Source organism: Primulina eburnea, chromosome 11, assembly GCF_022965805.1.
Source record: "Primulina eburnea isolate SZY01 chromosome 11, ASM2296580v1, whole genome shotgun sequence".
In the NCBI taxonomy this organism is placed as follows: Eukaryota; Viridiplantae; Streptophyta; class Magnoliopsida; order Lamiales; family Gesneriaceae; genus Primulina; species Primulina eburnea.
This window is the reverse complement of record NC_133111.1, coordinates 31,182,552-31,195,749: the sequence shown is the minus strand read 5'-3', so window position 1 is coordinate 31,195,749 and position 13,198 is coordinate 31,182,552. Positions and strand designations below refer to the sequence as shown.

Genomic DNA, 13,198 nt, shown 5'->3' with positions numbered 1-13,198 from the left:
AAAACTAGTTGTCTCCTATCTTTTGGTTGAGGAGCTTAAAATTTTGAGGTGGAATAAAAATTAGATGTTGCAGAGTTTATGTCATATTGTGCCCACCAAAAGATGGAATTCCAGACTTAATTCTTAAGGTGTCCACCCGGATGTTGAGACTAAACAACATTGCAACCTTTCGAACTTCCCCCAATTCCATCTTGACTAGAGCATCTCGTTGACCTCGAGAATACCTATGAAGACCGATAAGGTACAATGGAGTAGACATGGTATATAAGAAGCGACATGAGAACTAGAGGATCGTATGCGACAGAGAAATTTAGTTCAGACATGTGTAGTTCATCTTAGGTTTTGATTAGTGCTGTGACTATGACGATTATGATTCTTAAACAGATTTCGAGGAAGCAATCTATTTTAGAAGGAGAGAATTGTAATACCATGATTTCTAATAACATATTATTATTAAAATTTATTTTGAGATATTAGACCAATAACCTAAATTGGAAAACTAACAAAATTCGACAGTGACAGGTTTTGGTCATTTCAATTTAAAATAGAGTAAATTATATACTCTTGGAAATATACTGGCTACAATTTAATGTTTTAAGATTTCTCAAATTCCTTACGGGTTGTTCAGAAAAGGGGATGCAGTCAGGCTATACGTGTAGGATGCGAGAATATGTGTTATTTTTGTCAAGGGTTAGTATCCACATTTCACATTTGTTTACCATGATATTTAAAATAGACCTAAATAACTCATTTTTCATACTACATTCTCGCTCTAGGGTTCTGTTCTTCCTTGTCTATAAACTTGCGACTTTGAGACTCGATCTTTCGACTATCCGACTTCGGTTTTGGAATCTCCTCGTCATAGGCTATGTTTGGATGAAAATAATAAGTTGGTATTCTGAGTTTGGCATTTAAGTTACTTGGAACGCCTTGAAAATCAAATGTTAGAGAATTATATTGTGTTTTTGTAGTTGTATTTAAAGTGTACACTAGTAGAAAAATCGCTTATTACTTCGCGTATTCAATGAAGTAATAAGGTAGTTAATTGCCGAAGTATATGGACGTGAAGTAACAGATGTACCTTTTGCTTCGCATAATAACCGAAGTTGTATGATTGAAATTACTGAAGTCTTTGGCTGGTTTTCGAAGGAAAACCGGTCCAGAATTGGACCGGTGCCGAAGTAAGAAATGTGTTTTACTTCATTGATTTTTGTAAATAGTGAAGTAATAGATTATATATAACTTCGTCTTAATTATTATTTATCGAAATAGTTTATAATATTTTACTTCACAATTTACATTGAGTGACGAAGTAATTCATCTGAAAGACTTAATAGTTATGTATTTTGGTGTAGTAATAGACGCAAATAACTTCACAATTTACCCTATTTGTTGAGGTAAATATAATTTATAACTTCAGCATTTATCCTATTTGTTGAAGTATTTTATATTATGTTACTTCACAATTTACATTTATTGACGAAGTAAATGGTTCGAAAGACTTCAATATTTGTATTTTGGTGAAGTAATTGCGCAAAACAACTTCGTTTTTTACAGAACAATGATGAAGTAAATTAATTCTATCACTTCGTATTATTTATTATTGACGAAGTACTTAATATCATGTTACTTCACAATTTGCAAATAACAACGAAGTAATTTATCTATTACACTTCATTATTTTTTATTTTGATGAAGTAATTGTTAAAAAGACTTCGCAATATATAACTTAATACACTAATATAATTAAATTTATAAATTATCCATCTAAAAATGATGAATATCCACGAATCCACAATTACATATTCATCAATCCACAGATAGCCCAAAAATATATCCACAAAACCAAAAGTATATCCAAATATCCACAATGACAAACAAAATATTTATCCCAACATACACCATCCATTTAAACACCTACATAGGAGTAGACAAATTCACTCCATTCACTTCTGACCTCATCACATTGACATTGGTTGCAAAATTGGTTCTTGATGCATCCTGCAAACTGAAATTTAAAAAATAAAATACATTAAATTCTTCTATTTTAAATAAAAATTGACAGCTATATATTTAAAAAGTATTTAAATTGATGGAATATGAACATATTACATATATGTTGGCACTTAAATAAAAAAACAATGGAGATATAATGACAAAAAATTAAAGATATGCTAACAGTCGTGTGTGAGAACTTCACAAAACTGAGAAACCAATTAATGAAGCATGCAACCAAGAGTCGACTCAAAGGAAAATCTGATTGTGCATCAGCATACCATATGAATGTACCAGTTCTCGACTGAAAACACAGATGCTTGGACAGAAAAGTCCAAAAATCACGTAACCAAAAAATGTCAAGAATTTCTGTTTTGAGTTGTTTTTTGTTAATGTGAATGTACCATTTCTCGGCAGAAAAGTCCAAAAATCATAAAATATGCATTTCCAGTTCTCGGCTACAAGTTAACGAAGGCAGTGAAGACATGAAGATGACAACTTGGATATAAAGCTATGCAAGAAGGAAAACCGTTTTTACAGAATTGGTAGAGATAGAAGATGCAAAGGGTTAGCCTTGCAAGAATACCAAAGACACAGCGTTTCGATCCATCAAATTCGTTTACGAGTGGACTTTTCATTGTTAAGTTCACCAAGTTAACAATTCCATAACAGTTTTGTATCTCAATTTGTATTACTGGAACTACAAACTAAAAGAACAGGGAACTTAATTAAAGCATTTAAGAACTCTCTGTAGATACAACAAAGGAAAATGAACGAAGAAGATAGGTAAAAGCAATATTATGCAATGGTACGGATTTGAAGAATCATGGGGATCTGTATAGTTTTCAAGAGTTACCAATTCATGAAACTTTTGAATTTCTAGACCCAATTCACTAATATCAGTGGTTATTCAAGATGATATGGTTTCTGAATCGGCTACAAATTCATGAAACTTTTCATTGAAGAGCCTATGGTTTCTGACTCGGCTAACATAAGTGGTTATTCACTAATATCAGAGGTTATTCACACTGCATAATCCAACATAAAAAATCTGAATTTTAGCAGCTACGATACTGCTAAAATCTGAATACAAAATGCACATTTCATTAATATAAAATCTGCAGAATCCAAAGGCAAACAAGTTACTGTGTTCAGCTAAAATATCACTAATATAAAATATATCACAATGACAACAATTCATCTCAAGCAATTATATCAACAATAAAGAATATCCCAATGGCAACACATTATGTAAGGACCGTGTATCGTATTATCGTAAATCTTACATGATTATCGATAATTCATGAATTTGATATGTGATTATACATTTGATGTATATTATGACAAGGAAATTGAGAAAATGAATCTTGAATATGAACTGACGTTGTAAGAGCTCGAGTGGCAAATCCGGACGCCAATAAGTACAAAAGTTAATATTTTGTACAGAATGTGGCGCCCAGGCGGTAGAAAATGACCGCCCGAGCGCCCGGGTATGTAAAAATTTGTGTTCGGGCAGAATGTTCCGCGCCCGAGCGGTAACTTTTGACTGTCCGAGCGCGGCACAAATGCAACTCGAGGACAAAATATCTCGTGCTCGGGCGTGAGAATTCTACCGCCCGAGTGCGAGAGCGGTGGGAAGATAAGAACAATTTTTGCCGTTCGTTTTCTTCATTTCATTTCAGAGGCTTCGATAGAATACGAGGGATTTCGATTTTCTTTCGTCCAAATCGACTTCGAAACGCTATCTAAACGCGAAACAAATTATGTATTTGTGATCTTCGCGTCGAGGGCTTCTGACTGAGGTAATTTTCTTCTAGTTCCAGTAGCTCGAAATATCAAAGTGCTGGAATAGCATGTATTTGAAGTTGAATTTCTGATATGTAGTAAAATAACCGACAAGAAACTCATATTCGAAGTCGGAATTTAATTATGATATGATTTGGATTTGATATGAATTTTTGAAGTTTCAAATGATATTTGAAACTCATATTAATGATTTTGAAGTATGTTATTGATTGGAATGAGTATGTTATTGATGTAGATAAAGTGTAATATCAATATCTTCAGACTGCATCTACTGGAAACGAAGAATAAGGTATGTTGCGATCGGGTAACATACGACAGGTATCTGTATTTTATAATATATGTCGGATTGATTGGAATGAGATTATGTGTCTATATGCCTTATTTGTTGATTGATGTGGCATACATGACATTGAGATTGAGATATCGATGTATAAAATAAATGTTTTGTTAACACACATCATTTGATGCATACATCGATACATGACATGCACGTTGAGCTATGATCCTTGGATACCCTGATATGATTTGATTGGATTCTGGGGTTTTTTAACACAATTGCTATGTTGGTATTATATGACCCGTAAAGCTTAGACAATTGTGGCCCCGATGATTGGATATGAGATTTGGGATTTGATGGCGCTTTGTCGACGCTATCATACGAGTATCCCTTATTGAGGCCGGTTTGCTAGCTCGAGCTATAATGCCCAATAATTAATCACTGTTAATTTACGAGTATTGAATACTAATTTAATGTGATTACGAAAGGGCTAACCGAGACACGAAATGAGTTTCATGAGAGTTGGAAGTGTGCAAGGGCAGTAGCATCGGCGCACATGCGCGACAAGTACGCGCGCACATGCGCGAGACATCCAAAGAAGTCGGCGCACATGCGCGACGTGTATGCGCGCACATGCGCGAGACGTCCAGAGAAGTCGGCGCACATGCGCGACGTATATGCGCGCACATGCGCGAGAAGTCCAGAGAGTTGGGCGCACATGCGCGACTTAAACTCGTGCATATGCGCGAGGGTACCTGAGAGTTGTGAAGAATTCCTCGCACGTATGCGCCGAACAGGGGCGCTCCTATGCGCGAGCTACCGAGAAGTTATGTGCGATGAACAGTAGGTCTCGCGCATATATGCCGATTGATGTCGCGCATATGCGCGAGACGTGCTGAACTAAGAATGAGCCACACGTCCATTACATGCATGATATATATATCATAAACGAATTCATTGCCTCAGAATCAAGGAGAATGAAGCAACTTTCAGAGAAAGTTTCAGAGAAAGAGTGGAAAATCCTTACGCCTTTTGTGAAAAATCCGTCCGTCTGATTTCGAATCCGACTTCGGTACCGCGTTCCTAGCAACGTAGGCTACAACTGGACGTAAGTTTTACTACGTTTTGACATGTTTTGGAATTATGATTTTTCAGAATTGAATATGACTCATATATGTTGTTCTTGACATGTGAGACATCATAGAATCGAAGTCAGATTAAGAAACGGACTGATTCTGAAATTGTTGTGATTTTCTGAAGTTAATTGACTAAGATATGATATCAGATTGTATTGGTTTTGATTATGAATTGAGGGAATTGTTATCTCGTGATGTGGTATTGACGGGGATATTGAGTTTGTACCGTTATGCCGATGATTTGAATTAAATCCAGATTAACCAGATTTAGTGTTGAATTGAGAATGGAATATTGATATTATGATTCTCAATATGTCGTTTCTGATTTACAGAGACAGTCTTGAGTTCAGAATTGATATTGCTTCAGACCGAGACTACAAACGGAAGGTATAAGTCAATGTGGTATTGGGAGATCGACTCAAGTCGGTTTAGACTTGAGTTTCCCTAAATCACATACTTTACTTTATTGCATTGATATTTGCATTGATTGGACTGATGTACTTGTCTTCTTGAATTATAGATAGCAGGTATTCAGACGAGTAATCTTGTGACAGAAGTGCCTGATAGTGGCGGGATCACCACAGGCACATTGCACGATGTCTCAAGATAGGATATTAGCGATAAAGCTACAGTCTATGACGATTAGGTCAGGACACCGGATGTTTGGTTATATCGAGTAAATATAATTGGAATTTCTTCTATTACGGAATTCGATATAGGAACACCATATTTGGTTATATCTAGTAAATAGAATCACTGTTCCTTCTATTACGGAATTCGATATAGGAACACCACATCTGGAAACCGGGATCCCTAGACTAGGATTGAGTCTAGTCTGAAATGTAGAGTTATGAGCATGGTCGACAGTCTGTGATTGATTATGTTTAAGATTTTGATACATATTGATGTTACCTGTTACATGCTTTATATTCGTTTATATGATTGCATGTTTAGTTGATTTATACTGGGATTATATTCTCACCGGAATTATCCGGCTGTTGTCTTGTTTGTATGTGTACATGACAACAGGTGGGACAGGATCAGGGTCCAGGAGATGAGGAGAGATCGTGATAGAGTAGAAACTTCGGACTTGGATGTATATAGGGTTTTGACACTTGATATTTAGATGTTGAACCTTAGTTTTACTGATTTGTAGACAGTACAGGACTTGTACTTTCTTTTATACTGAGTTGTACGTTCTTTTATACTGAGTTGTATATTAGTTGATTTCACTACGTTCCGGATTTTAAAAAAAAATTAGACCCTGTTTTATAATTTATTAATTAGTCCCAATGATGATTAAGAACTTGATTAGCGTCCGGGTCCCCACAACAGGTTGTATCAGAGCGATAGATCCTTGAGACTGAGATAGGAGCTAGTGAGCGGGGTAGATTGATGTTTTCTTTCCTGCTTTTGATTGCTAGCATGAATTCCTATTTTAAGACATGTTTGCCTGAATATCTGATTTTGATATGGTCTTGTGTATTATTTGGAATGGATCAGCTGTAAGATGATCCGAGGAAAATTGACACCGATATGTGGTAATTGGAAGTACTAACCTCTTCGATTATCAGATATGCCTCCGAGAAGAATACCTGAACAGGGTAGTACTTCAAATCCTCCCATGGATGTGACAGCTACTCCCATGGAGAAATTGTTGAAAAGGTTCCAATCTTTCCATCCACCGACCTTGAAGGGTACGGAGAATTCCGTGGAATGTGAGAGCTGGTTGGATGATATTGAAATGATGTTCGAATCTTTGGAGTATACTGATGAGAAAAGGGTGAAACTGATAGGACACCAACTGCATGACGTTGCTAAAAATTGGTGGATTACAACGAAACGGGCATTGGAACAACGAGGTACGGCCATTACCTGGAATGTGTTTAAAGCCGAATTTTATCAAAGGTTCTTTCCGGTATTGTATAGGAAGGACAAAGGAGCCGAATTTGCAAACTTGAGACAGGGCCAGTTAAACATTGAGGACTATGTGGCCAAGTTCTCTACACTGTTGAGATTTGCTCCCCATGTAGCTGAGCATGATGAGGTTGTTGCGGACCAGTTCATAAATGGCCTAAATCTGGAAATATTTACGTTGATAAACACTGGGAGACCGAACAATTTTACCGACGCACTGAACCGAGCTAAAGGAGCTGAAGCCGGTTTATTGAGACAGAGAGAAGCTTTGTTTGTGCCTCCAGCATTGGCACCACAGCAACCACCTCCCAGATTCGAGAGTAATAGTGGTAGCAGGAAGAAGGATTTCTTGAAGGCTAGAGGGAAGCAATTCAAGAAATCGGGAACTAGCTCGTCCAGTTCAAGCAGCTCGAGACAGATCAGTCAGGGCCAGAGTTATACAGGACCATACTGTAGCACTTGTGGAGGGAGGCATTCCACAGAGCAGTGCCGAGGAGTGGTTGGTAGCTGTCATATCTGTAGACAGCAGGGACGCTTTGCCCGAGTGTGTCCCCAGAGGAGTGCCCAGGGATCACAGGCAGCTGAGTCATCGGGATCAGTGGCTCAGGCAGGTAGACGACCATCTGCCGTCCATTCTTTTTAGCCAGCACCATCTACTCAGTCACAGCAAAGGCCCGGAGGAAGCCAGACAGTGAGCCAGCCTCCGAGACAACAGGCCCGAGTGTTTGCATTGACTGAGGAGCAGGCACAGGATGCACCTGACGATGTAGTTGCAGGTAACTGTTTTATTTCTGGTTATCCTGCATATGTATTGCTTGATACTGGTGCATCACATACTTTTATTTCCGAGAGGTTTGCATTGAGTCGTGCATTACCTATAGAATCATTGTCTGCGGTAGTGTATGTTTCTTCCCCGTTAGGAACAGGTTTGATATCGGTGAAGTCTGTGAAATCTTGTATACTGCAATAAGATGGGCATACGATTGAGTTAGACTGTATTGTGCTTGGTTTATCTGATTTTGATTGTATCATTGGTATCGATATGCTAACCAAGTACCGAGCTACAGTTGATTGTTTCCACAAGATTGTTCGATTCAGACCTGAAATGGCTGAGGAGTGGAAATTTTATGGTAAGGGTTCTCGAGCTCTAATTCCTTTGATATCTGCAATGAATATGACTCCACTATTGCAGAAAGGAGAGGATGGATTCTTGGTATATTCAGTTGATTTACTGAAGACGAGCCCATCATTGGCAGACTTGCCAGTGGTGTGCGAATTTGCTGATGTCTTTCCAGATGAGATTCCTGGATTGCCTCCGATTCGAGAAATAGACTTCAGCATTGAGTTAATGCCAGGAACAGTTCCGATTTCGAGGGCTCCATACGGGATGGCACCGATCGAGTTGAAAAGGTTGAAAGAACAGTTGGAGGATTTACTGGCCAAGGGGTATATTAAACCGAGTGTATCTCCTTGGGGTGCTCCAGTACTGTTCATAAGAAAGAAGGATGGGTCGATGAGACTTTGTATCAACTACAGGCAACTGAACAAGGCAACGGTAAAGAATAAATATCCATTGCCTCGTATTGATGATTTATTTGATCAGTTGCAGGGTTCTGCGGTGTATTCCAAGATCGACTTGAGATCTGGATACCATCAATTGAGAGTCAGGGACTCTGATATCTCTAAGACTGCATTCAGAACCAGGTATGGACACTATGAATTTATTGTCATGCCATTTGGTTTGACGAATGCACCGGCGGTCTTTATGGGATTGATGAACCGCATATTTCAGAAATATCTCGATGATTTTGTTATCATATTCATTGATGATATCTTGATTTATTCAAAGAATGTGATGGAGCATGCTGAGCACTTAAGAACTGTGTTGAGAATTTTGAGGGCGGAGAAATTATATGCTAAACTGTCGAAATGCGAGTTTTGGTTGAAACGGGTGATATTTCTGGGACATATTATATCCGGAGACGGGATATCCATTGATCCCAGTAAGGTTGAGGCTGTGATTTCTTGGCCGAGACCGACATCAGTACCCAAGATTCGCAGTTTGATGGGTTTGGCAGGATATTATCGCCGATTCATTAAAGATTTTTCGAGTATTGCCAAACCAATTACACAGTTGACTTAGAAAAATGCTCCATTTATTTGGTCAGAAGATTGTGAATCCAGTTTTCTGGAATTGAAAAAGAGATTGACCAGCGCGCCTGTGTTGACGATTCCTTCAGGTACTGGTGATTTTGTCGTTTATTGTGATGCATCTCACCGCGGATTGGGTTGTGTTTTGATGCAGCGGGGGCATGTGATTGCTTATGCCTCGAGACAGCTGAAACCCCATGAATCTCGTTATCCAATCCATGATCTTGAATTGGCAGCCATAGTCTTTGCATTGAAGATATGGCGGCATTATTTGTACGGTGAGAAATTTGAAATATATTCTGATCTCAAAAGCTTAAAGTATTTGTTTTCCCAATCAGAATTGAATATGAGACAGTGAAGATGGCTGGATTTATTGAAAGACTTTGATTATGAGATTAAATACTATCCGAGGAAGTCCAATGCAGCAGCAGATGCATTAAGTCGAAAGGTATGTTCGTTATGCTTATCGACGATAGGTGTCTCCAATTTAATTGAAGACTGTTGTTTGTCTGGATTAGTTTTTGAAACAGATTGTCAGCCTCTGAGATTATATACAATTCGAGCTGAACCAGAATTGATATTGAGAATCAAAGAGGCACAAAAAGTTGATCAGAACGTACAGAATTCGATTGCAATGGTCAGAGCGGGTCATCAATCGGAATATCAGGTTCGGGATAGTGTTTTGTATGTGAATAATCGCCTTGTTGTGCTGAATGTTTCGGATTTAAGACAGCGAACACTGACAGAACCGCACAACAGTCGATTTAGCATTCATCCTGGTGGCAGGAAAATGTATAATGATTTAAAGACACAGTATTGGTGGAAGCAAATGAAATTTGATGATTCACATGTTATTCAACCAGACAAAGCCAAACTTAATGAATCTCTGAGTTATGTTGAAAAGCCGATCCGGATTATCGATCGTAAGGAAAAACAACTCAGAACGAAAATGATTCCTCTGGTGAAAGTGCAATGGACTCGTCATGGTGTTGAAGAAGCCACTTGGGAAACTGAATCGGATATGAGACAAGAATTCCCAGCATTGTTTCACTGATGTAAATTTCTTATGCAGTTTTGTATATACTCCTTATTAATATGATTGATTACTTGTGATTTCGAGGACGAAATCGTATCTTAGGAGGGGAGAAATGTAATGCCCAAGAATTAATCACTGTTAATTTACGAGTATTGAATACTAATTTAATGTGATTACGAAAGGGCTAACCGAGACACGAAATGAGTTTCATGAGAGTTGGAAGTGTGCAAGGGCAGTAGCATCGGCGCACATGCGCGACAAGTACGCGCGCACCTGCGCGAGACGTCCAGAGAAGTCGGCGCACATGCGCGACGTGTATGCGCGCACATGCGCGAGACGTCCAGAGAAATCGGCGCACATGCGCGACGTCTATGCGCGCACATGCGCGAGAAGTCCAGAGAGTTGGGCGCACATGCGCGACTTAAACTCGCGCATATGCGCGAGGGTACCCGAGGTTTGTGAAGAATTCCTCGAGCATATGCGCCGAACAGGGGCGGGCCTATGCGCGAGCTACCGAGAAGTTATGTGCGATGACCAGTAGGTCTCGCGCATCTGCGCCGATTGATGTCGCGCATATGCGCGAGACGTGATGAACTAAGAATGAGCCACACGTCCATTACATGCATGATATATATATATCATAAACGAATTCCTTACCTCAGAATCAAGGAGAACGAAGCAACTTTCAGAGAAAGTTTCAGAGAAAGAGTGGAAAATCCTTACGCCTTTTGTGAAAAATCCGTCCGTCTGATTTCGAATCCGACTTCGGTACCGCGTTCCTAGCAACGTAGGCTACAACTGGACGTAAGTTTTACTACGTTCTGACATGTTTTGGAATTCTGATATTGTCAGAATTGAATAGTACTCATATATGTGGTTCTTGACATGTGAGACATCATAGAATCGAAGTCAGATTAAGAAACAGACTGATTATGGAATTGTTGTGATTTTTTGAAGTTAATTGACTAAGATATGATATCAGATTGTATTGGTTTTGATTATGAATTGAGGGAATTGTTATCTGGTGATGTGGTATTGACGGGGATACTGAGTTTGTACCGTTATGCCGATGATTTGAATTAAATCCAGATTAACCAGATTTAGTGTTGAATTGAGAATGGAATATTGATATTATGATTCTCAATATGTCGTTTCAGATTTACAGAGACAGTCTTGAGTTCAGAATTGATATTGCTCCAGACCGAGACTACAAACGGAAGGTATAAGTCAATGTGGTATTGGGAGATCGACTCAAGTCGGTTTAGACTTGAGTTTCCCTAAATCACATACTTTACTTTATTGCATTGATATTTGATCTGATTGGACTGATGTACTTGTCTTCTTGAATTATAGATAGCAGGTATTCAGACGAGTAATCTTGTGACAGAAGTGCCTGATAGTGGCGGGATCGCCACGGGCACATTGCACGATGTCTCAAGATAGGATATTAGCGAAAAAGCTACATTCTATGACGGTTAGGTCAGGACACCGGATGTTTGTTATATCGAGTAAATAGAATTGGAATTTCTTCTATTACGGAATTCGATATAGGAACACCATATTTGGTTATATCGAGTAAATAGAATCACTGTTCCTTCTATTACGGAATTCGATATAGGAACACCACATCTGGAAACCGGGATCCCTAGACTAGGATTGAGTCTAGTCTGAACTGTAGAGTTACGAGCATGGTCGACCGTCTGTGATTGATTAGGTTTCAGATTTTGATACATATTGCTGTTACCTGTTACATGCTTTATATTCGTTTATATGATTGCATGTTAGTTGATTTATACTGAGATTATATTCCCACCGGAATTATCCGGCTGTTGTCTTGTTTGTATGTGGACGTGACAACAGGTGGGACAGGATCAGGGTCCAGGAAATGAGGAGAGATCGTGATAGAGTAGAGACTTCGGACTTGGATGTATATAGGGTTTTGACACTTGATATTTAGATGTTGAACCTTAGTTTTACTGATTTGTAGACAGTACAGAACTTGTACTTTCTTTTATACTGAGTTGTACGTTCTTTTATACTGAGTTGTATATTAGTTGATTTCACTACGTTCCGCATTTTAAAAAAAAAATTTAGACCCTGTTTTATAATTTATTAATTAGTCCCAATGATGATTAAGAACTTGATTAGCGTCCGGGTCCCCACACGAGCATTGATTTGATAGCGATTCGTTTGATTCTAACATGTGCTCAGTGGATGGGCATTTGACATGATACCTCCACGATATACATTCATTGCATACCATATATCATTGTTTAGATATCTGTGGTATATATGATTGGTTGTTCCATACGGAGCTTTGCTCACCCCCAAGGGGGGCTGTTGTCTTTGTGTGTGGACAATGGCAGGTACTCCAGGATATCAGGAGACCAGAAAGGGTACTTCTGGAGGGAGCCACAGCTTGGGCTGAGGTTGTATGTTTATGTCTTGTTCCCAGTATATATGTATATGTATCTATATACCGGGGCATGTCCCGAGAATATGAGATGTTTGTATGTGATTGGTTTTGATTACGTGTGGGCATGTTTATGACGTGAGATGAGATACTATTTTTAGTATTCAAATAAAAGGATTTGGGCTCATTGTAAAGAAATTTTAAACTCGTTTTCCGCTTTGATTAATTAACCTTGATCAAGTTGTATTGTAATAACGATTAGGAGCTAAGGGCCCCACACAGAGTGGTATCAGAGCATAGCTGGGAATGCTCGATTGAGTCTTGTATACACCTGAATAGGCACAAATGAATTGTGCGTATGTGTTTGACATATTTGTATTACTTGCTCTTATGTGAGTTGATTTGAGTAAGTATCTGATGATATTGATGCTATGAGATGATGATATTATGAATTGATATGAAATTGT

At 38.6% G+C, this 13,198-nt stretch overlaps 1 protein-coding gene across 1 annotated transcript in view; it reads right to left on the bottom strand.

Annotated features, from left to right (window-relative positions):
• Window positions 1-1,783: 1,783 nt before the first annotated feature.
• LOC140804802 (uncharacterized) overlaps window positions 1,784-13,198 on the bottom strand; it is a 69,827-nt gene continuing 58,412 nt past the window's right edge. Inside the window, exon 7 of the mRNA XM_073160937.1 lies at window positions 1,784-2,008. Within this exon, the coding sequence (XP_073017038.1) occupies window positions 1,910-2,008 (99 nt within the window). The 3' untranslated portion in view covers window positions 1,784-1,909. The remainder of the gene's footprint in view (window positions 2,009-13,198) is intronic.